Source organism: Antedon bifida, chromosome 6 (genome assembly GCF_963402885.1).
Source record: "Antedon bifida chromosome 6, ecAntBifi1.1, whole genome shotgun sequence".
Classification (NCBI taxonomy): domain Eukaryota; kingdom Metazoa; phylum Echinodermata; class Crinoidea; order Comatulida; family Antedonidae; genus Antedon; species Antedon bifida.
The window spans coordinates 26,564,000-26,589,745 of NC_136231.1; the positions used below are offsets into that span (position 1 = coordinate 26,564,000).

Genomic DNA, 25,746 nt, shown 5'->3' on the forward strand with positions numbered 1-25,746 from the left:
ATATTCAATAATAATGATGGTATAGTATTATTAGGATCAAGATTAGAAGTGGGTACTTGTCTTGTCATGACCCTTGTTACAAAACAAATAAAAATAACAAAAAATTAAATTAAATGTAAATACAATTATGTAATATGTAATCAATTAATCATTGTAAAGAGACAAAATTATTTTATATTTTTCTTTAAAATATGTAACGAAACAGATTGTTTTATATAATTTTCTAGTCTATTCCACAAATGCAGACCTGTTACAGTGATAAATTTGTTAACTTTTTCTGAGTCTAACAAAAGTAACATAAATATGTATATACTCTTTAAGTTGTAATCATGGGTTCTCTCAACATTTGTAAACATAACAAGCATATAGAAACAGGGAGTTTGTTTTGATAATAATGAAACATATAAAAAAGTACTATTAAACGATGGTTTAATAGTGCTATTTCACGCCATGTGACCCACAAAAGGAATTTATTTAGGTGTTATATAATAATATATAATAATGTTTGTAGCGTCAATTATGAGGTCTCGTAATACGTATTGGATGACTTCATTGCAGCTACTTTGATTGAGGAGGAAGTGCTGAAAATTGACTGTAAATAATAGCTTTCAATCAGTTTAAGCCGTAATTAGTCTGCATGTCCTCGTCTAGAGGGTTGTTGGAACAAATAAAACAATCTTGTATTCTTAAAATAAAGTACTCAAATAATACATTGTCGTTGTGTTTTTCATTAATGATAAGGTCAACATTCAGCCGTATTAAATGACCTTTTGAATGATAACTGCGGGAGTCTTTAATTATACTGTAGACAAATAATGCATCGATGTTATAATTAAGATGGTATGTCCTTACTTAGTTGTCCCTTTCATAACCAGTATTTGAATAATATTGCGTTTGCTGTCTACAAGGATGTTGCCTCCGATTACATTTTACATTATATAAATATATTGTATGTAATATTTGTGGCGTTAAATAACTCAAATAACTATACGGTAAGATTATGGACAGTCGGTACATTGCATCCATCAAAATTGAAAAAAAAGATTTACAATTACAAAATATTTGAGAGAAAAATACATAAATAGAAATCAAATCAAATTTTCTAAACGTAAGATATCAAATATCTCTCAATTAAAATAGAGATTTGGTTATTAGTTACAGTCAAGGACAACGTATCATTCAATTATTTACGTAATTTGATAGTTTTTCCATGCCATATTAACAAAATAAGAACTGGTAATTAAGTTCCAAACTTTGTTCTTATCTGATCATCAATGTATGTCAAAATACAATAAGATGCAACAGAATGGTTAGGCCTACAGCAAGATGCTTGATAACGGCAGAGATCATAGCCCACCGCATATAAGATGTTTATCATATCTGCTAAATGTCCTATTTAATTTGTGTGGACAAAGTAAAGCTTGTTGTCAGCATAGACCGAGGCAATTGATCTTTGATTAAAATTTATTACCGTTCAACCATAGAATACAACAAACACAATATACTAGGAATTGGTCGGCGTGTTTCTTTGATCTTTTCTTTTTTTTTAAATGGAAGATGAACTTTATTTGTTGTAAGATGTATGTTTACCAAACAGTCGGTCAGAAAAATGGTAACTTTTGGGTTCATTTTTATTCGTGGAGTGGAGCATCAGTGAACAGCTTATAAAACACAAACAAGAATCATTTGTTTTGGTTAAAGAAGTTGATGTAAACCAATCAGAATGTACGTTACAAAACATGTTTGGCTACTCACATTGTCTGCGCAAAGACCAATCACAGATAACGTATTACTTGTCAATAGATATCCAATCAGAGTAATGGGATTTTATCAAAGCATATTAATATAAGAATAGTGGTTAGTATTATTGAGCTATTTAGATTGTGTAGCAAAGCATCAAATACACTATAGACGTGCTATACTGTTTTCTGCTGACTTAATGACATTTTCGTGTGGAAAAGCAAGTTTATATTTCGTGAGTTATTCATTCTGTTGATATTTTGTTAATTATAGTTTTTTATTGTAGTACATATTATGAGTCCTTACGCTTTGATTTAGCTTTTTGCTTATTTTATTTGTATCGCCATTGAGATCTAGCCACTGATACCCGCAGCATTGTGTATATTTTATGATTTAATTTGAAACGATAAAGATGAGGAAATCTGTGAGTCCTGTGATGTTTATATACTTATGATTTATGTATTTGTTTCTGATTATTGTATTTTTCTATTCTGAAATAGGCCTATTATTATGGTAGCGTTTCTTATTACTTGAATTTGCTAATTGTCTTACTGACAATTAAGGGATGTCCTGAATCCCAAGTGATATTTGTATACTGTATCTAAATCGGACTCCATATAAATCTAATACATGAAATATTTAATAACTTTATCAATCCAATTGACGACATGCATCGGTACTAGACGAGTAAGTGCAGTAGTGTTAAAGTGTTTATACTTTATCTTATATTTTCTTATACTTCGACATTTATTTAACCAATAGAACATAAACATTTGTAATACCGGTTAGAATCAGAAGAATAGAATAGAAACTTCGGTTGAACACTTTTTTTGACGATTCTTCATCGCCTTTCGTAGTCTTCACGTCTTTCCTCACTTGCATGCAATCTTTGTGACATTTATTTGATCCTGAAATTACCTCCAATTATGTTTTAAAAAAAGCACCACATTGATTAGTAAATCCGACAAAGTTAGATACGTAATTATTGATACAGTAAAAGAGGTGAATTTGTTGAAAACTATCACTAACCATTAACATTACCTGTTGCTGTATTCTATTCTGAAGCTTGACGACAAATTCGTCGTTACCACTATTTTAAATTGGTTTAATATCTTATCTTTCCAAGACAGACAGATAATATCACACATGAAAAAAACAAATGTCAAATTTTCAAAGAACTAATTAAATTACTATGCTATTTTTAAATAACTAACTTGAATAAACGATTGACTTGACTAATAATCAGTAACTGATTGTAATCTGCAACACAGTACCCTGGTAAAACACAGGTAAGTGCATACTTAAACATTCTCAATAACTTGTTGTTTACTAAGTCGTTGAAGACGTGTCTGTCATAGGTTTCAGATGTATAGTTGTATGGTAATGGTTATATTATCGCCTGTCACTGTCACTGTCGTGTTTACATAGTTATTCGATAGTTATTATCGCTAGAATTACTCTAAAGTGTCTGTGTACAGGCTTTATATGATTTAATATAGACCCATCGTGGTTTATGGTTATGAGATAGGTCACAGAAGTGCTTCCGGTTAGCAATTGCAGTTTCATTCTCGTTGATACACGTTTTATTCAACTTCTTTACTACTTTATCACCTTATACATTGTCTGTATAGATATGAACCTAATGGCAGAGATATCGCGTATTAAAAGTACTTAATACAGTTAGACACTTTGATGACTGGCAATAGTCTGCCACATAGAGTCTAGTGACAGTTACAGAATCAGGTGACTTTATCCAGATTAATTCCTGATGCCGCCTGGAACAATCACTCCAGATATAATCCAAGGCCTTCTTGCAGTCTACTTCTCTATATACTATGTTATTATTTGTGCTATGCACCGATAGACATGGTTATGTACATTTCAGTTTAGGCCTATTCATTTATTTAACAACATATTTATCCATCATTCCACAGTCAGGAAAAAGAAAAACTCATGTCGATGCTCTAAAACTAGTGTGTAAAAAAGAGTAATGACCTGCTTTGGTTTACAGTGACCGGATGTACCTGCGCATTGAGTCCCAAGTAGAGTAGTACCAGGGAATTTGACTGGAGGTCAACACACTATTCCTTGTCAACTTATTTTTAACTAAATACTATTGGCCTACATGAAATATATTTAAAAATCATAATTATTCAATATCATTCCTCCCTCATGGCATTCTCTCGTGTTTAATACAAGTAGTTAATGAATACACGCTGAAACTTTATTCTTTCTTATTTAAACATTTAAAATTAAAATATATATTATTTTATCCTGTATATTTGTTAATTGTTGTCACATTTATATTTACTGTTATTGTTTAACGAATAAAATCTGAATTTTGCGAGGCGTAAATAAAATAAATTAAATCCCACTAATACACATGCGAATAGAACATGTTTTTAAAAGATCTTTGATGACGTCATGTTTATTATTTAGTTTAAGATGAGGATGAACGTTACATTAATGCTGATGAATTTTAATTCAATAATGCTTTCAATATTTCATGAATATAATCAATGCATTGCTTCATAGATTACAATCTGCAGTAGAGTCTGGAATAATAAGCCGTTGTTGTGTTATTTATAAACACTATACACTTGTTGATCACCGTGGCAAATCTATTCCAATAAATTAACAATGTGTTTGCTGACAGTAGTCACAATGCTGTGGAAAGAAAGAAAAACAATCTGATTTATCAAATAATCTGCGCATTGTCAAAAAAAAAAACCATTACGGATTAGAATTATAAGTCCTTCCTGAGATGCCAGGTAGGACATAACAATGTCAAGTTTATGTCCGTCCTGGCGTGCCATAGATACACACATTCCCTCAGAACACGGTTATATACTATGTTTTACCAATAATTTTTCATCATTTTCTTTTTTTTATAGTTTAAAACTTAAACGGTTTATTAATATTATAAACAGAAATGTTGTGATCTTTTCTTTTCTGAATTATGTTATCCTGCCTAAATATGTTTTAATAAATAAATAAATAATAAATATTTAATTAATTGTTGTTATATACATTTATAGACTAAAAAAAGTATATTCCTCGGTTGTAACTATCACATTAATAGTAAATCAGACAAATATACATCACAATGAATTTTTGAAAAAAAACAAAAAGAAAACCATAAAAAATGAGCTAATATTGTCCAATGCACAAAGGCCTTAATTATACACGAATTGAGCTCTCCCCTTCTCCGCCCTTGCTTGTCTCCATCTTGACGAAAGATGAGACTGAATTCTGTGTTGCATAATGAATAAATTGCCATGGTAATTACTGTAATTATATGTTGTTTATTACGGCACCATTTAATCGTACATAATATTGAAATCTTTCAGTATATTATAACATTAGTACTTGCTTCAGGCATGTGGTATGGAGTCTGCTTCCTTGGGAGATTCGAATTCGGTGATTGGGCAAGAATAATTGTCTAATTATTGACTTTTATTGAAAGCATTTTTATTTATTTCTTTAATTTGATGCGCTATTCATTGCCGCCATCACATGCCGCTCTCCATCGCGACGGTCGATACGCCGCCCACCATCGATACGACGCTAATTGTAGATATAATACCGTACCGCTAACGATATACCGCAGGCCGCTCCTTCTTTAGAAAAATACAAGCAATTTATGATGAAACAGTAAACAAATAGGCCTAATAGTTACAACAAATTGGATAACAATGATTACCACCACTCATCACATACACGGTATAGGCCTACGGTATTTTTCAAAATGTAAACCTGAAACAATATCATTACGAATACAAAAAGCTTTTTTTTAGACTTCCTCATTTCTATTATAATTCATTTTCAGTTAAAGCATGTTTTTCTCCCTGCAGCAGACAGTTAATTTTCAAAAAATAGCTGTTTTGCCGCGGGAAATTGCATTTTGTGAATCTACACAGTCACATTAATATCTGTGAAAGGTTTCGTAAGAAAATAAAACGTTTATCATGTTGTCGCCTTCTACAATAAGTATGAATATTGTCTGATACCTATTAAAAAATATAAATTGCATTTTTGTTGGTGAAATTATTTTTGAATAGAAGACATATAGGCCTATACCACATAAAAATAATGAATGAAATTGAGTGAAAGAAGGCTTCAAGTCGCCGTTAATCATCAATTTTATATAATTACATCATTTTGAAAGAAAGAGTGAAAAGAGCTGCCATCAGAATAATATACACAAGACTCAATTAATAGTATATCAAAACATAATCAATAAATAAAAGTACGAGTTGGAGTCTCCATTTTGATCAAGGCAATTGTTAGATTGCCTTGATTTGATAGATCCATTTACTCTTGCAGAATATGTTATCTCTTTATACTGTTTCACGTATAGGAGGATACTGTATTATAATTATTATGCTTACATTTGAAAGAGAATGTGAAAGGAGTTGCTATCAGATTGGACTAAACTATTAAAAAATCCTCATCAATCAGACAAAATAATCAACAAATTCGCGAGTTCGCGTCCTGTCAGTTTGAAAGACATTTTGCATTTGTTACTTTCTTCGTAGAATGTCTTACCTTACACTCTTTCGCAACAGTATTATGTATAAAAGTAGTGACCGATAGTAGTGACCGATAGTAGTGACCGATGTAATTGGATTAGAGATGAGCATAAATACTACGGACATGGCGATGTAACTGACCGCTGCACGGATTTGCCATGATCTTTTCTAAACTAAGAATAATTGAATATTCAGAGTGATATTTATCATAGACTGCAGATCAAAACCACATCAATTTTACTTTAGTTCCTACGTCGACTAGGGTTTACAAGATTACATACAATCTCCTGGATTCCATTAATCTACATCAAGATATTGCTATACCTTTTAGTTCAATGTATTCTGTTTAATGTTTTTCTGTTGTTCTGATACTGTTGTTGTTTCATCAACATTTTTGCTGAATCTTCCGTTTCAAAATAGTGGTATGAGGTAGGGAAGCTAGCTGTATACTGAAATGATGTAAAAAGATGATGCTCCTCGATACAAGTAGGACACCTTTGCCAAAAGTACGAGGTTTGCTCAAAATGATGCTACCTCGATATTGGAGAGTACAAGAAGTAGTAGGACCCCTTTGCCAAAAGTACGAGGTTTGCTCAAAATGATGCTACCGTACCTCGATATCGGAAAGTACAAGAAGTAGTAGGACCCCTTTGCCAAAAGTACGAGGTTTGCTCAAAATGATGCTACCTCGATACCTCGAAGTAGTAGGTTATAAGCACCTTGCCAAAAGTACGCTAGGTTTGCTGTTTTATTGTATAATTGTGTTTTTGAACGAATAAAGATACCGGTATAGCTAAGAAACCATTAAAAAAAACTTTATTAAATGTGACGAGCGAAATAATGTTATAGTTTTTGAAGAATCGGCCGCATGTCACTTGCATAAATCCGCATTCGTCTAACAGATTTAGCCGACTATTAAGTAACTCAATATATTATTAGACTTTCTTACTTTCATTATAATTCCTGAAGATTACAAGAAGAGGCAATGGAAATCGTGCAATGAGATCCGGCGACGGCGTTGTGATTAATTAAAATTGTTTTGTTCGTGTCATGGCTTTTTCTTTGTAACTGTCAAAAATGTAAAAACAACTTCAGTTGCTTATTGCTTTTAGTCCTTATAACTGATGACTAGTTTTGGCTTGGAGTTCATGGCTCAACAAGATATTGAAAACTGACTTCAATTACGATATTCAAGGAGAACCAATAATTAATGCGATTAGAAACATGTAAGAGTTTGTTGACTGGATGTTAAAAAATGTAGGGAGCCCTCTATTATTTATAGGTTCTTGCTCTTCTTTCAAAGCTTGACGCACCATGGAGCTATTCTAATTGTATACCTCCATGCTTGTACTAATTATTTTACGTTAAAATATCGTATCTTATTGTGTATTCCTTTATTTTCATTAACACGATTCCTATACGCATCCGATATTTGATTTGTAATGTCAACGACTAGACAATGACAATATGAGAAAAATATAAATATTTGAATGTAAAAGTATCATAATCATTCAGTTTGAAGTACGGTACTTAAATATCGTCTTGATAAAAGAGAAATAATAATTAAATTCTATTTAGAAATACCCTTACCAAAAATTAATATAAAATAAGAACTGATTTTGTTTATCTACGGTAGTAAAATAATATTTAAATATGGAGTTCTTTCTTTCATCTTAGCAGGGAAGAGTGGAATTATTAATTTTATTTAATTATTTATTAACTCTTTTCTGCTACAGTGCTTCAAGAATTTACCACTCTCCTTGGTTAATATATCGTACAAATAAAATACCAGAATGGTTAATTGTTAATGAATGTCTTCAAATGTCTTGTTTGATGTGTACACTTATGTTTGTCCCTGCCTACCTTGTCTACCTTGTCTACCTCGTCATCTGTCATTTGGCAGGTCCATGACAGTCTTCTTCCTCCATGCTTCTCTATTTAGTGCTTCTTAAAAATAATATCCTGGATTTATATAGCGCCTACTGTTGTGAAACCTCTAAGCGCTGAACATTATTACCCCAGTCAATAAATTCCGAAAAAAGTATTTTTATTTTTGAATCTATCAAGCATATCTATCCTTTGCCTCTATCACTATTATTATTTTCATGTCGTTAATCAAAGTGTCCGCCATGTTTTGTTTTCGAATTGTCCTCTGCCCGATGTGATTTAATCTGACATTAACATAATGAAAGAACGGTAATTTATAAAATATTGAAATCATACACCCGAGACGTTTAACAGTTCTACTCTTAAATCGCCTCCCGGTCATAAAAAGACATACATATACCGTAAGTAGGTATTTATGCATACGTGATGTCTCTACGTCCTTTACACATCATAAAAAATTATTATTATTACATACAAAACTAACACGCAGGATAATATTGTGTATAAAAAACTAAAAATAGCTAAAATAAAATATATCAAGCAATGTAGACTGTAGGTAATCATAATACAAAAGTAAAATACGGAACGAAAGACGACACGATTAATTTACGTTTATTAAATTATTCTAAGAAATCAAGAGGTTGTGATTAAACATCAAAAAGTTGATTTTTGTTTGTGTCAAAGTACGTATAGGCCTATTGAATAAACCCAAATCATTTGAGTTCTTGTACTTATGAATGGGAACAACGTGTTCATCTTTAATGATACTCAGGGGAATAATTTGTATATATATTATTAATAATCTGGATGAACTAGCAATAATTAAGAGAGTTAATTAATTTATACTGTTACATAGCAGCAATTAGTTACAACGTAATCTTAACAATAATCTGTAATAGTTGCCTAGCAACCCGGTGAATCCCTTCGCTTATTTGCTGTTTGTTTTTTCAGACTGACTGCTGGTTGTCGAACGCTGCCGTGCGTATCAAAACCTAGCTAGTATGCCACTAACGCCAGAAGAAGAACACGCCAGTAATTCACCTCCGTCGTCTATCGATGGTACGATGGGGAACGGGGCAAGCGTTAAGCCCCTTGATACAGTTCCCCCTAAACAAAGTATTATATCAAACGCTGAGAATACGAAGCTTAAAAATCAATTAATCGATCTACAGAAACAAGTTTTAGGATATGAACAACAACTGAAGTTGTACGCGGCAGAAATTAGAGATCGCAACACCGTGATCGATGAGAGAGGTTGTGAAATTAGCAGCCTACGGGAAGAAGTCAATAAACTAAAGTCGGTTTTACAAGTAACCACTGGAAGTAGAAATGGAATTCCAGATATATTATCCACGATACATGAGGAGAGTGGAATGGCAGGATCAGACACCACCAAGGATCGGAACAAGAAACAAGGAGTGTCTGGTGAAACGACCAAGACGGAGTACGTTGAACTAAAACGTTTCTCAAAAGATTTTAGGTAAGAATTTCAAGAATGTCTATTTTCTTCCTTAAAACTAAATTAATTAATGTTACTGACTATCAATCTTCTGATATACATTCCGTTTGAAGTAGACTTGTATTGTAATGGTATAATGTACACGTTAGTATTGTTAAATTTACGAACCAATATCCTTTTTGTTAAACTTTTCTTTTCTTTTGTGTGTTTGTTTATCGTTTATACTGGGATTTGGGACTTTACACACGTTTATGCTGCATTCTCAAAAGCCATTGTGTTACAGTGAAACTACGCATGCTCACAATATCAAGTCAACATGAATACAATTGTCGCGATATAGGACGCAATAACACGCGTTGCTTGTATGCAAACATAGGCTCTACACTGCGGTTGAGATTTCAACTACAACCTTATTCAGTTTCATCAATGAGATAATTGTAATATCTGAAATAAATTAATAGAAGCCATTGCAATGAGACGAGTTATAATGATGTGACGTCATAGGACTTACTTAATATCTGTATCATCATTGACTACCTAATGTATAATCAGGTTCTGTCTAACATCCTGTTTTGTCTTTTCTATCTACGATTGTAAAGTTAAATCAATTTAAAATGTAGAATATCTATCACACATTTTTTAGATTTAACATTTCGTTAGTAATTACGCAGTGCTGTATTTTCACATATGGCAGTATATTGTCAAATTCCGTAATACAGCATATCATGTTATAACATGTGTTGATTGTATCATGGAAGGGTTTAAGTTATGGTCTGTGAACTACAAACATGTTCATTTGACGGAATCTTCCTTATCATCAAACGTCAAGCAGAAGACGCATTGTCGTGCCAGTCGACGCGCTGTCATGCCAGTCGAGGAAGAGTGAAATGAATTGTCTTTTTACTCTTCCCTGGTATAATGATCTATATAAATCCCTTTTGATGTGTTACTTGTATAACAAGAACTCGAAGCTTAGTAATTTATAAGCCATTTAATGTTCTTTGATAATTCCCCGGATGCTGCCTGGATATAATTTGATGTGGCATTTAAGTCGTCAGTAATCCGTAGAATGCCCGTGGCGTGAGCGTACTTGTCATTTCGTTCATAATCCATTTGCTGACGTCATCTCTTGACCATTTTTTTCTGAACAACAAACCAGAGAGTATTTAAATTTAAGATGCCCAATAACCAAAGACGTCAATTACAGTGTCGTGTCAACCAGTGTAGATGTGAAGGGGAAGGGGAGGGGTCATGGGTCATGGGTAATGGGTCATGGTTGAATGGGAAGTCAGCATTACCGTACCTATAGGCCATTAGCACTTTTTTTCGGTGGAAAACACGTCTGTACATGTGAGAATGTTTAACCATGCAAGAATTTGCACGTGTCTCGATTTATTAAAGAATTCTTGAGAATGGCCATTTTTAAAGCTTCGAACTTTTTTATTGGGAGAGGGGCTGAAATTAGTAGAATACTCAGCTCACCATTTATGCACACGATCCTCAGCTCACCATTTATGCGCACGAGCCCCAGCTCACTATTTTTGCACACGAGCCTAACGACAATAATGAACTTGTAAAAACAAAAGTAGAGTTTCAGAACCGTAGACAAATATGGAATTGTTTTTTTAATGAGACAATGACAAAATTATAACGAGATTTGTAATAATTATCATAATATATTATAATTAACTGCTGAGGTTAATTGTAATAAATTATGATAAGTATTACAAATAACTCCAGGATATTTCACACACAAAATCATGTTTATTTACATAATATTGACCACACACCTTTTAATCGTGGCACTCACAAAACAGAACATGAATAACTAAACTAAAAAAAATAATACAATAAACAAAAAAACTGTACTCTCATAATACTTTTTTTATAAGAGGGGTATACGATGAGTATCGTCTGCGGCCCTTCTTTACCCGCCATTTTTCTGAGATTGGTCAAACGCAATAAAATATGCAGTTAGGATTGTGTATCAACGATTGTATTTTGATGTCGAGGTCATTATTAATTAGAATGATATGATAAATAAATACAAAATGTTTGAAATAAATGTATGTTTTTATTTTTCGTCAGATCTAAGCAGCTGATAAAGGATGCCATACTCGCCAATGATTTCACTAAAAACTTGGACTCTATACAAATACGTGAAGTAGTTGATTGTATGTATCCGATATCGTTGAAGAAGGGCGATATAGTTATTAACGAAGGGGACTCTGGTATCCGATTTTACGTCACAGCCGGTACGTTGTATTTTGTTGGTATTTTAGCTCTGTGTGTGCAACAAAATTAATTAATAATGCTGATTGGTTATTTTGACGTTAGGTTTTTGAAATGGGATTGTCAGCCGAAGACTTAATTGTTATTCCATCATTCAAAGCCTGAAAGGGGGGGGGGGGGGAATAGTTCATGGAATAGTTAAGGACAGTTTGGAAAAATGTTGTTCAGTTAATTGTAGTTTTAATATACTAGAGTAAACAAACTGTAAATTACTCTAAAGTCTAACACGATGAAGAAGAATGTTTGAAAAATATCTTGTTTACACACTTTTTTTTAATAGTTGGTGAGTTACAAGTGAGTCAAAATGGGGAGGTATTGGGGACGATGAGCGCAGGTAAAGTGTTTGGAGAGCTTGCCATCCTGTATAACTGTAAACGAACAGCCACTGTTAAAGGTGAGTCAATTTGCTTTACTAAAACAGCATGCTTATAAAGCGTGGTTCGCACTAGAGACGCAACGCGAGTTCACCAATGACAAGCCACTGTTCGAATAATCCATCGCTTGTGATTGGTCAACTCACTTACGTTGCGTTACGTTCTTGCGTTGCGTCGCTAGTGGGAACGAAGCTTTATGTACATTCAGTACCATTAATAGTACACAATATGGACTACTGGTTCCCTGGATTTTTTTGGCGATGTCGTTATGTAAACCATAATTCCATTGTTTTTGTGTTCTAACGTACTGGTAATCACTTATTTGTGTTGTCGTAGCATTAAAGCATGTTCAACAAAACCACGTCACGGATTGCTAATAATATTACATTTTAATGAACGTATTATCAACCAACGTCATCGTTTGTTAAATATATCGTTTATGTTATTTTACGGATTAAAGCTACATTGACACTCGTTCCGTGAAACGGAACGGAAGACGGTTTCATTTCCATTATTATTTAACATCACAGCGCCGTCTCTGAATTGTAGATTTATAATCATATTTATTTGTATATATTTATTTAATTTGGATAAGTACTGGAATGATATAGTGTTATCTATTCTATGAAATTAATGCTGGATCAAGTTAATAATAAGGGGCATGGCACGAAGGGAGAAGCACCTCTATACATATTACAATTATCTGTGCATTCAACCTAAACTATGTTATGAATTCAGTTTTGTATTTGCCGTACTGTATTTGTGTCATTTTGTATATAGTACGTGAAATCGAGAATGAGTGTTATTTCAACGGCTTCTTCACGTCCTTAAACACGATATTTGACATCGTGTTACAAATTATGTCCAAATTACTAATTATGATTTTCTAAAAAATATGTTTTTGCCTTCTGATAGCTGCTACAAATGCTGAAATATGGGCGATAGACAGGAGCGCATTTCAGGTGATTATGATGAGGACGGGAATGCAGAGGCAGAAAGAGCATATCCAATTTCTGAAAAGGTAAAATGACAAGTATAATAGTAGTCTAGTATCAGTGAACTAGCGTAGCACTTTATAGCTCTGCTTGTAGCAAGAGGATAGCGGCAAAGTACTGAAGCCGGTCGTAATCGAGGACGGACAAGGAGTAATCGAGTAGAGAGTGAGAGTGTAGTAGTAGTGGTAGTAGTAGTGGTAGTGATAGTAGTGGTATCAGTAGTAGTAGGCCTATATAAGTAATCGAGTAGAGAGTGATGGAGTATAGTAACTGCTACTCGATTTCTACTCGGCGATTACTGATCATCGATACTCGATTATAAATCACATAGTAATGTTAGTAGTAGCAACAGCAGCAGTAGTAAAGGTAGTGGTCGTGGTATTGTTACTGTAGGCCTATATTACAACTCGGTTATGAAGGAATTGTGTAGGTTTGACAGTCAACGTTATATAATATACATTATCCTTGATATTTTATAACGATCGGAATCTCATCAATTGATCTTGGTATTATTGAAGAAGACTTAATTACGTGTGGCTGCTGTCGTCCTGGATAATTTGATTACACCTACTTCGCTATTGCTTAAGTAATCACTTTTCTTAAGCACATGGACTAATAAACTGTGTATACATTTCATCAAGGAAAGCAAGTTACACAAACGCTTGGAAAAATTCTACAAAATAAAAACACCACACGACGAAAAAATACAGACACAATTGTTTCTTACACTACTAGGCCTACCCTATGAAAGCTAGTCATGGGCGGTTCCAGGACATCGGGAAAACCGTATCCTTGCCCCATAAACATTTTCTATATGTGCCCTTTGTATATTTTTTAAAAAAGGATGGCCTAGATCCTCGTTGTTTTTTCTCATCATTTACACCTTGGTCGTCGCAATGATTTGTGGGTAACGGGAAGATGATTTTAATAATTATGTCGAAATTCAACTACAACTCAGTGGTGAAAGCTATATGTCTGATTTGCATTTAGTAAGTATTAACATGAATTAATTCAAAGACTAAATTAAAGCTTATTTATTATAATGTGATTTATTTAGTGATAATAGGCCTAGCTCAAGCGACTCACAAATTAAGGCCACACAATTATGACTTTTTTCGTATGCGAGAACAATTTTTTTTCGTACATAAAAACTGAAAAGTAATGTTAAACATCATGTGACCCAGAATCCTCCAATCAAATTGACAAGAACAATAATAATGTGATGATAGTGTGATGCTGATGTTATTGTTACTATTAAGCTTCTAAAACCAAACACGTTTATAACAGTCGCGTCAGGATTGCAGCTCAAACTATGTTTGTTAAATATGATTATAATTTGTATCACAATTATTATTATAATGTCAAATATCAATATCGTTTCATCAAAGAGAAATCAAATAGGACGCAACGCAGGGACGTTAGCGCAACGCAAGTGAGTTGACCAATCACAAGCGAAAATTCGGATAATCCATCGCTTGTAATTGCTTACGTTGCTAGTGGGAACCAAGACTAAACTACATTCATATTTTATATTTCAGTATTCCGTTACTCAAGAATCTATCATCCGAGGATCTGATGAAATTAGCTGACTCCCTCGATGTCGACTTCTTCCCAGAAAATGAATACATTATAAGACAAGGCACAAAGGGAGACACATTTTTCATTATCTCGAGCGGAAGTGTAAGGACATTCATTTTTAACGAAATAATGATGTAAAATGTGAAGTAGTAGGAGGTAGCCTAATGCAAGGTCAAATTAAATAATGAGCGTTGAAAAGAATATATTATTGTTAAAGCTCTTGTGGATTACAAGTGCAGATTGTAAATAATGTTTTTAGAACATCGTGAATGAATGAATAGACATGCCTAAAGTTTATATCTGTCGTCTTTTTTTATGTTTTAAGTCGACGTTTCGGTTTTTGTCTGAAAATACAAGCTCAAGTAGTATACGTATGAAACGCCATATGTGCCAAAATATTTATCTTTTTACTAATTATTAAGTCAAAACTCCGTCTGGAAGCCAGACTAGGTGAATGAAATGCACGAAACGGATAATAATGCTCTCATTATTAAAATTAGACGATGTGTTTAGAACACACGTCTGATAGACTAATTAGTTACCCAGGCAATTAAATATCTTAGTCTTAACTACCTCCATTGTCTTAATTTGTAGAAATAGGATTCAGCTTCTCTGATTCTAAATATCTTGATTTCAGGTTCGTGTTAGCCAAACACTGACATCATTTTCCGACCCACAAGACATCCGAACGTTAACAGTAGGACACTATTTTGGAGAAAAGGCACTATTGAGGTAGAGCATTGCTTTTACCATGGAGGAGTGAAACTACACTGTAATGTCACTCTTCCCTGCTTTTACTTTCAATAAATTAACAATTGGTGATTTTAATGGTTCTAGGACACCTACCCCCTAGACAGTTACCCCCCGGATGTTTACCACCCGGACAACTGCCTCCTTAGGACAACTACCCCCCGGACAACTACTCCCCGGACAACTACCCCCTTAGGACAACTACCCCCTTAGGATAACAACCCCCCCGGACAACTACCCCCGGACAACTACCCCCTTAGGACAACTACCCCCCCCCTTAGGACAACTACCCCCTGGACAACTACCCCCTTAGGACAACTACCCCCTTAGGATAACAACCCCCCGGACAACTACCCCCTTAGGACAACTACCCCCCTTAGGATAACTATCCCCCGGTCAACTACCTATTATACACTGTTGCAGAGTCAGGTTGTTCCTAGGGGGTAATTGTCCGGGGGGTAGTTGTCCAGGGGGTAGTTGTCCTAAGGAGGTTGTTGTCCTAAGGGGGTAGTTGTCCGGGGGGTATTTGTCCGGGGGGTAGTTGTCCTAAAGGGGTAGTTGTCCTAAGTGGGTAGTTGTCCAGGTGGTGGTTGTCCGGGGGGTAGTTTTCCGGGGGGTAAATGTCCAGGGGGTGAATATCCGGATACGGATTTTAATGAATGAAGATAATGATTATTATGATTATTAAGGTTATTGGGGTATGATTGTACGTTTTATTTTGTTACTTACAACTACAGATAATTCCATCAAGTAGATACATTGATAAATAAATTAAATGTGAAATTGATTGGAAGTGAGCTGGGTCAATGAAATTAAGGTCATAATAATGATTATGATGAATAATAATGCCAGTGATGCTAAGCTATGAGTAGGACGTTGAGAATGATGTATCTAAAGCTTTGTCTACACTATCAAACTTTATGTGACAAAAATATATGGACATGATGATGTCATATCACTACCATATTTAAGCATATCACTACCATACCTGGGCACATCACTACCATATTTGGGCACATCACTACCATATTTGGGCGCGGCACATCATATTTTTTTTTGTCCATCTAGTTTGATAGTGTAGACAGAATTTAATTGACTTTAACTGCTACAAGTTATTAATCTGACGGTATATCTCTCTCTTGTGATGCATCGGTGTCAGATAAATATAGTATACCGGGTACCTAATATATGTATTGTTTGTCTACCTTAGTGAAGACGTTCGAACTGCCAATGTGATAGCAGACAAGGGAGGATGTGAATGCTTAGTCATTGACAGAATGTAAGTAAACTAATTTTCAATATTCTACCTCAATTTATTTTTGTAAGAAATATTAGTATTAACGAAAAATGAATAAATAACAATGAAAGGAATCCATCTTGATGTCCTTGGTAACTAAAAAGAATCCCTGATACAGGGAAGAGTGAAATTACACACGGTGGCTGACGGTCTTGTTAACATTAAGCTAAGCACCTCTGTATTATAATGATGATGAGGTGTGCCTCTTTATTCTTCTTTATTGTCAGCAAAATAGTAAATAATTAAACCGATAGCCTTGTCTACACTATCAAACTTTATTTGACAACAAAATGTGATGTGTCCAAATATGGACATGATGATGTCATATCACTGCCATATTTGGGCACATCACACTTTGTTTGTCAAACTAGTTTGATAGTGTAGACAGAGCCGTAGGAAAAATATGTAGCTATCAAAACAAAAGATCTCCCTGATGGTGTATTGCTTATCCCGTGTTTTTCTGTTTCACTGGAGCTGAATCTAACGTGTTTTTGTACCCAGGTCTTTCAATGAGCTGTTGGGACAGTTACAAGAAATAAAGGATAAAGATTACGGCGATGAGGAGAGAGGTGCATCAAGGTAGGTTTCCTTTATCTTTAATTGTATGTTTAATTTATCCACTTTTTGATTAAAATAGCACTGGTGTTTACCTTCAATTTTAATAATGCCACATTTATATAGCGCTATTTCGTAAAGATCAGAGCGCTTTGAGTTTGTTGATTATTAAAATTATCTAGACTCTGAGCAGGAAATAGGCTAACCAAAACAAGCCACTAATGTAAAAAACAACAAAAACAACGAAGATGATTCAAACACCATTGAACTGTTCCCCTGCAATTTAAGGCACAAGGCCCGTCATACTATTGATTTTATTTCTATACATTCGTTTTATTTGAATAGGTCCTACATTTAAAAAATATTATTTATTATTTACTTTATAGAATGTAACTATTATGTTGTACGCTATATTTTACAATTAGTACATTGGAAGTTTAAGTTTACAAATTAGGTATACCTAACGGTATTAAACTCACCCCGTTTGACTTAGGCTGCAGATTATAAGCCAGGCTGAGCCAGATCTTGTCTCCTCGCCTACGAGGAGCCAACTTCAAATCAAGACACCAGCGGCTTTGTAAGTGAATGCTGCAAGGCTTTGTACCAAATCATTCGGCACCATTTTGGCGTGGCTTACCTAACCATCATTCATGTTCTAACATTTTGTTTCGCATTTTTAGAATGAGTTGTATAATAATAATGATTAATATTGTAGCTGGTGTAGAAATATTTTCGTTTAAAAAGTAGAAAAACATGAATAATTCATTTCAAGGGAAATACCATTTACATCTTAAACATATAGCACACATCATCTTCATGTATGTATCATTTATTTATCTATAAATTCATCATCGCCGCCTACTTCATCAGCCATGCTATATTAAGCTTCATTAAAATTAGTAATTAGCAAATGACATAATTATCTTTGAATGCTAAATGTTATCAATAAAACTGTTTTATTTGCTAAAAAATTGTCATATGTACACAAAATCATCATCGCTATACTATAATGCTCGGGTTAAAAACGTTCTGCACTAAAGAACTTCAAACTTTGTTATAAATTGAAATGAATTTGCACGCCCGGTTACGCTTGAATGCTTCTACAACAGACACCCCCCACACCCCCAATTCGTACAACTAAGACATGCGATTCTACGTTTACTAAGGTCAGTACGGAAATAAGCCAATACAATATCAACAATAAAATACCATGGTTAGACATCACGAGTATATTATTACTACTCATAATTAATTATATTTTAACCTTTTATTTAATCTAACATTTCAAAATGAATTTGTTAATTGTATTTCTGTTACTATGCACATTATTAATCTGTATTCCACTATAATAAAGATTATTATTGACATGGTTACGTGTTCAACTTTGACCTTCCCACTCACTTTTCTAATTATTTTAATGAGTATTTTATGTACACCTAATCTAACAACTAATAATATTGCATGGCTAATTTAAATACATAAATATGAATATTTTTTAGGAATGACTAATACAAAAAAAGATTACTGTATCACCAATTATATTCAAGAAATTATTATCATATCCAACCATTATTTTGAGAGGTGTGACGTCATTTAGATCACATGCACAATCCCATATTCTTCGTCAAATGAATATTATTGTTTTTAACGAGCATGTTATCGATACCTTACCACTCAGTAGACTTCAAAATACCACCGATAATCCTGAAATACACGACTAACTAATAATATCAACTAATATTGATAAATTGTTTATTATTTAATCTCTATTTAATGAGTTGGCTTGTATTGATAATGATAGCCATTCTTGTATTATAATAGTCTGGGTTCCAGACGGAGTTTTGACTTAATATTAGTAAAAAGATAAATATGCACAAATGGCGTTTCATACGTATACTACTTCGCTTAGATAAAAAATCGAAACGTCGACTGGTAGAATAACATAAACAAGAATATTTCTTACAAAAAACGCTGCTCGCTTATTGTTATTGCTAAGGTCAAGTCTGGGGGTCACTTTATCACGCCTAGATACTTCCAAGTATCCTATTACAAACAAAAACTTCAATGGACTGTTTTGATAATAATTCAATGATTATCTGACAGCGAATTATAGTAATATCATGGGACTCATAAATACCAGAAATGCTTAGGGATTTGTCGTTAGACTCTTTTCCCAGACGTTTTTTGGATTCAACAGGTGGTACCTATAAATTATAGTCGAGAATCATTTTTCGCAAAAATGTCAGTGTCTAGTACTAACTGCTGCTTGCTTTATATCTGAATGATTTATCTCTTGTGACGTAGCGGGCTAGAGCAGCAGCGTGAAAAAGTCAATAAATACAGACTTGGAGCAAGTCTAGTATTACAAATGTACCTTTATTAAGCGTGTCATGCGCAAAATGAACGGTTTGTTAACTGCCCCCAAGGAATAAATTAAAACGACAAGGATGTATATTATTTGCATATTCTTTTATTTGGCCCTCATGATTAGTTAATATACTGTCTCTAGTAGGCATATTCGTCTTTATGAATGTAATCACTCCTCAACAGATATGTGAATTTTAAACACTAATAACATGACATATTACAAAGCGTATTTAATTGTACGTAAACGTAATTATTCAAATATATTCCAAGATAACCCGTAATAATTCATCTTTATCGTACAGCGAACGTCATAATCATGTTATGTACATAATCGAAGTACTTACTCAAACCAAACGAGTTTTCTTATTAACAGAGTTAAACCCCAACCGATTGCTTGATTGTGTTCAATTTAATTTCGTGCGTTTTCCTAATCATTGTAAATAAGTCTTTTCGTTGAATGACAGTGTGGGTATTTCTAAGAATACAAATACTGCACGCGCAGCCCTTAAAAGATGGTTAAAACAATAATGATACAATCAGAAGTGTCAGTTATTGCTCACAAGAACACGAATTATTTCTGAGTATGCATGATAGATGACAATTGACCTACTGTAAGTACGGTGACATTCTCTATCAGTCAGACGACACAATTACTACCATGAGTGTCCATACTCATATTGATTACTCATGTCATTAATGTAATTTCTTAATGGACTCATCATCATTGTATTTTCTCTCTCAGTCATGTTAGTTTAGCGTCAAGTAGCGAGAATCTTCACGAAAAGGATGAGTATGCTAATATTAAACTGAACGACTTGGAGGACATTGCGACGCTAGGCATTGGAGGCTTCGGTCGCGTTGAACTTGTAAGTATGACAAAAATAAGGTTACGTAATTGTTATTATCAAATGTAATTCACAAAAAGTAATTAATTTAATTCACAAAAAGTTCATTCACATTTTGTCATTGCTGATTTGATAAGATAACATTGAAAATAAATTAAACAGAGCGAAATGCAGTGACCGACAGAGGGCGTCCTATTTAATATTTCGGCCAATACTAAATACACAAAAACTCGATCGATCTTTTGTGACGTCACAAATATATAAATTTTATCAAATTCAATAAGATAGTATGTTGGTATATATAAGTTGGTATCAAAGCAAGTCATTTTGACAAATGCTTTGCAAGAATTTTGGCAAGTAATGATAATTATATTAAGATGTCGAATGTTAGGGTGACACTATACTCTATGACAAATCGGATCTAACATTATCTAAAATGATTTTTGTTTGAAGGTACAAAACATCAATGACAAGAAGACGTTTGCTCTGAAGTGTCTTAAGAAGAGTCACATTGTCAACACAAGACAGCAGGATCATGTTTACTCAGAAAAGAACATAATGAACTCGTGTAAATCTCCGTTTATTGCTAAGTACGAAATCACTACACTTCAATGTGTATTTATTTATTTTATTTATTTTTATTTATTTTATATGCATCCAAAAAGCGAGTAACTCATCAATTACAGGATGGATAAACTATTTTATAATGTTGATGCTTAGGGAGTGGAGTTGAAAGAGTTGTGAGTTACAACCCTGGCATTAGGTCAGAATTGAACTCCGGACCTTGGGATTGGTGATATATATATGGGCACATCACATTTTTTTGTCACATAAAGTTTGATAGTGTGGACAGAGCTTTAGCCATTATAACCAGTCAACATATTGATTACATCCTGCAGATTCCCACTCTGCTTTCTAACCCATTAACCAAGTTTGCTATATTTTATAAATAATTAATTTCATTTTGTTTGCAGATTGTATAAAACTTTCAAAGATGCTAAATATATATACATGTTAGTGGAGGCGTGTTTGGGAGGTGAACTTTGGACTATCTTGAGAGACAGGTAATTGGAACTCAATTCAATTGGATTCTTAATATTAAATGTGTGACTTAAATCAATTAATACCCGGAATAACAGATTTACGTTTGCTCGTTAACCGGAGAATATTAATAACAAAATATATATATAGGCATATTTATAAATGAAATGTCTATATTCTACATTATTCGATTTTGTTTTTTTTTGTTTTGAAAAAGCAAGCTTCTTATTAAAACACACTTGTTTAAATGGAATTTTGGTCTTAGCACCTGTAAGACTGAGTAAAGAACGCTTTATAAATCATCAGTGTAGTAGTATATTATTTATCGAAATATCATCGTTGTGTGTATAATGTTCCTATTTTCTGTTTATAGATCATATTTTGATGACTCCATCGCAAGATTCTACACAGGCTGTGTGATTGAGGCATTTTCATATCTTCACGGCAAGGGAATTATCTATAGAGACTTAAAACCAGAGAATTTACTCCTGGATTCTAGAGGCTATTGTAAACTGGTAAAAATACATCGAAATTTCTGTTGAACAAAACTCGAATATACCATTACACATATCCGTCTAGTGGACCAATATATTTTTTATATTTTACGTTAACTTGATTACGTTATACGTAATTATACGTTTACTGTATTACGTTATTATACGGTTACCACCTGTATGTTGAAATCCTTTGACCAATGCATTGATGTTAACTAAATTATTAGCATGTTTTTTTTCAAATTCAAGATTTAAATCAGTCGTTTTTTAAATATGCATTTTCAATTTTATTGATAGGTTGACTTTGGCTTTTCCAAGAATATTGGATTTGGAAGGAAAACATGGACATTTTGCGGCACACCGGAGTATGTTGCTCCGGAAATTGTCCTAAATAAAGGTCATGACCTCTCGGCAGATTACTGGTCTCTAGGAATTCTTATATATGAACTTTTAACAGGAAGGTAAATTTTATTTGTGAATTGAATTATATAAGAACACAAAGATACAACGCAAATCAAGTTAAACGTTTACAAAAGTAGGTCTACGGTGCGGTAGCATTACGTACAGTAGTTACCGTTACGCTCATCCATTGCGTTGTGATTGGTCAAATTTTACTCGCGTTGCGTCCTTGTGGAAACCAAGCTCCAATGCACAGTACAGGTAATGCTTGGTTCCCACTAGGACCCAACGTAAAGACAACAAGTCATTTGACCAATCACAAGTAATGGATTATCCGAACTATCGCTTGTGATTGGTCAACTTTGGTAGCGCTTACAGCAGTTCGGATGATCTCCTCATCGTGATTGGTTGCTGCGATGAGCTTACGTAATTGCGTTACGAAAGTAGGAACCAAACAGTTAATGTACAGGCCTACAGTGGTACCGTACATGTATACAATTACCATACGGCACAGTTTTCAACAGTGATGTATATTTCATCCTATTTCATTGTTACCAGTAACATTAGAGCAGGGATAAAAACAAAAAGAGTACGGGTTTTTCATCTCTGATTTCTTTCTTTCAGTCCTCCGTTCTCGGGTTCAGACCCAATGAAGATCTATACCATGATTCTGAAAGGCATCGACATGGTTGAATTCCCAAAGAAGATCTCAAAGACTTCTGGGATATTGATCAAACGACTATGCCGGGATAATCCATCGGAAAGAATAGGATATCAAAAGAACGGCATAGAAGATATCAGGAAACACAAGTAAATATGATTTATGCTGTGTTTTATTTTTATGTTTTATGTGACAAGAGTCCTGCAAAAACAAAATTGTAAACTTCTTAATGCAGGATCCTTGATGTTCTATATTCAATTTTATTTATTAATTTAAGAGGCCAAATATTGTAATTTTTATATTTTGTTCCTCCAGATGGTTCCAGGGTTTTGATTGGGAAGGTTTAAAGTCGCAGAAGGTCAAACCTCCAATTATACCTAAGGTACGTCTTTTAAAATAATGTTACGAAATAGAAAACTATAAAATGATCATGTACTGTTAAAACATACAGTGATAAATATTTTCGAAGGCTCCTTTTATTAAAACTAAAGGCTGTTGAAGGCTGTTCTTTAACGCTTGGTTGCCAATAGAGACGAAACGCAAGTAATTTGACTCATCCAATCTCAAGCGATGGATTATTAAAACTGTCGCTTGTTATTGGTCAACTCGCATGCGTTGTGTCTTAGTCTTTGCGTTGCATTGTCTCTAGTGAACCAAGCTTAATGCATGGTTCCTACTAGAGACGCAACACAGCGACGTAACGCAACGTAAGGGATTTGACCAATCACAAGCGATGAATTATTCGAACTGTTTGTCATTGGTCAACTGCGTCTACGTCCTTGCGTTGCGTCCTAGTGAGAACCAAGCTTTAGGACGCAACGCAAGCACGTAGACGCAACGCAAGTGGGTTGATCAATGACAAGCGACAGTTTGAATAATCCATCGCTTAAGAAAAAAAAAATAATAACATTATTTTTTCAAATATCACTTTGTTAACAATTAGAAATTTGAAAATGTGTTACTGCATATAGTGAATGTTTATTTATTTTTCTGTCCCGCTAGTTGAGAAGCAACACTGACGCCAGCAACTTTGATCATTTCCCAAAAGATGATGATATTCCACCCAATGAACTAAGTGGATGGGATGATGCGTTCTAAGTTCATTTCAAACCGCTTCTGATTCAATTGCAGTCAAGTAGCTTTTTATACCAACCCTTATTGGATAGTCAGTGACGTCCGCTCAACCTACACGATATACCGACCGTTAACAAAATCCCATGCTATCCAGCGCTGCTTATACATAATGATTATGTCTTTCCGATAGTAATAAGTAAATAGAATGACAGTATTTTGCGATAAATAGTTTTATATAAAGCATTACAGCATTGTTTAAGGTGTATATTTATTATTATTTCAGTGATTGTATTATATATTCACAATTTTTTTTTTTGATGACGTGTTTGGGTGTGGGTAAAATGTAAACTGGTGAATAAGATATAATGTTGTCATATTTTCAATATCTACATTTGAGTATCTGCGCACACTGCGTTCGAGTATCTGGCCACACTGATTTCGAGTATCTGCGCACACTGCTTTCGAGTATCTGCGCACACTGTTTTCTAGTATCTGCGCACACTGTTTTCGAGTATCTGCGCACACTGCTTTCAAGTATCTGCCCACACTGATTTCGAGTATCTGCGCACACAGCCTTTGAGTATCTGCGCACACTGCTTTCGAGTATCTGCGTACACTGCGTTCGAGTATCTGCGTACACTGCTTTCTGAGTATCTGCGCACACTGCTTTTGGGTGTATGTGCATAATGTCTTTTAGTCTACACATATTGAGTATCTGCGCATCTGTTATGTACGCGTTGACGGGATGAGAAAGGTTTTAATTATTATTTTTTTTGTAAACATTTTTCCGGTATACTATTGTCAAAAAAGCTATACATACTTGTGTACTTGTGTACTTGTTGTAACTGTAAAACAACGTTATTTTAGTTTTAATTATTATTTGAATACCTATACGTTTTTTTGTGAATATGAATAACAATATTATATTAAGACGAGGGATGTTCTTTTAAGTATGTTATATAAATTCAGATGTAAAAATATTTATAAGTACGGCAGTTTTAAAGTACGCATACTGCAGTTAATATACGCGACAGTTAAATAGGCCGTACGAAAGTTACGTACGGCAAAGTACGGTACGAAAATTAAGTACGGTAGTTAAGTACGCCTACTGCAGTTAAGTACGGGTGTTAAGTATGGCTTTTAATAATAATAATGTTATAACACATTACTGGTACTGCAGTAATAAGCATAACGTTTCATTAATTAAATTTCATTATGTATGTAAAATTAAATTGATTGATGAAAGATTGTTAAGTAGACTAGTTAAGCCCCGAGTGATCCTGATCCCTGAGGCTTATGATGATTATCAAAGCGAAAGGTTAAAGTAAGCCTAGGTATAAGCTTTTTTGAAAAACTTACTCAATTATTTATTTAATTATTTTAAATCTTGTAATAAAAGAAACATT

At 33.9% G+C, this 25,746-nt stretch overlaps 1 protein-coding gene across 2 annotated transcripts; it reads left to right on the plus strand.

The window, feature by feature from the left end:
* The first annotated feature begins 1,878 nt into the window (after window positions 1-1,878).
* Window positions 1,879-25,746, plus strand: LOC144845952 (cGMP-dependent protein kinase 1-like). 2 transcript variants are annotated; one of them, XM_078703478.1, is made up of 18 exons: window positions 1,879-1,975; window positions 9,111-9,639; window positions 11,707-11,873; window positions 12,191-12,304; window positions 13,200-13,305; window positions 14,818-14,959; window positions 15,495-15,589; window positions 16,818-16,886; window positions 17,406-17,483; window positions 17,953-18,036; window positions 20,569-20,692; window positions 21,125-21,261; window positions 21,646-21,735; window positions 22,086-22,227; window positions 22,504-22,667; window positions 23,230-23,415; window positions 23,582-23,648; window positions 24,269-25,746. In XM_078703478.1, the coding sequence occupies exons 2-18, from the start codon at window positions 9,161-9,163 to the stop codon at window positions 24,362-24,364; spliced, it is 2,340 nt and encodes a 779-aa protein (XP_078559604.1). In that variant the 5' UTR covers window positions 1,879-1,975; window positions 9,111-9,160; the 3' UTR covers window positions 24,365-25,746. The 2 variants fall into 2 exon arrangements, with proteins under 2 accessions (XP_078559604.1, XP_078559605.1); XM_078703479.1 differs by lacking the exon at window positions 17,953-18,036.

Excerpts from the sequence above, each read along its gene's own strand:
- LOC144845952 (XM_078703478.1), top strand. The coding sequence starts at position 9,161 with ATGCCACTAACGCCAGAAGAAGAACACGCCAGTAATTCACCTCCGTCG. Across the intron at positions 16,887-17,405 it reads TGCTTAGTCATTGACAGAAT|GTCTTTCAATGAGCTGTTGG; the intron begins GTAAGTAAACTA and ends TTTTGTACCCAG. Across the intron at positions 23,649-24,268 it reads AACCTCCAATTATACCTAAG|TTGAGAAGCAACACTGACGC; the intron begins GTACGTCTTTTA and ends CTGTCCCGCTAG.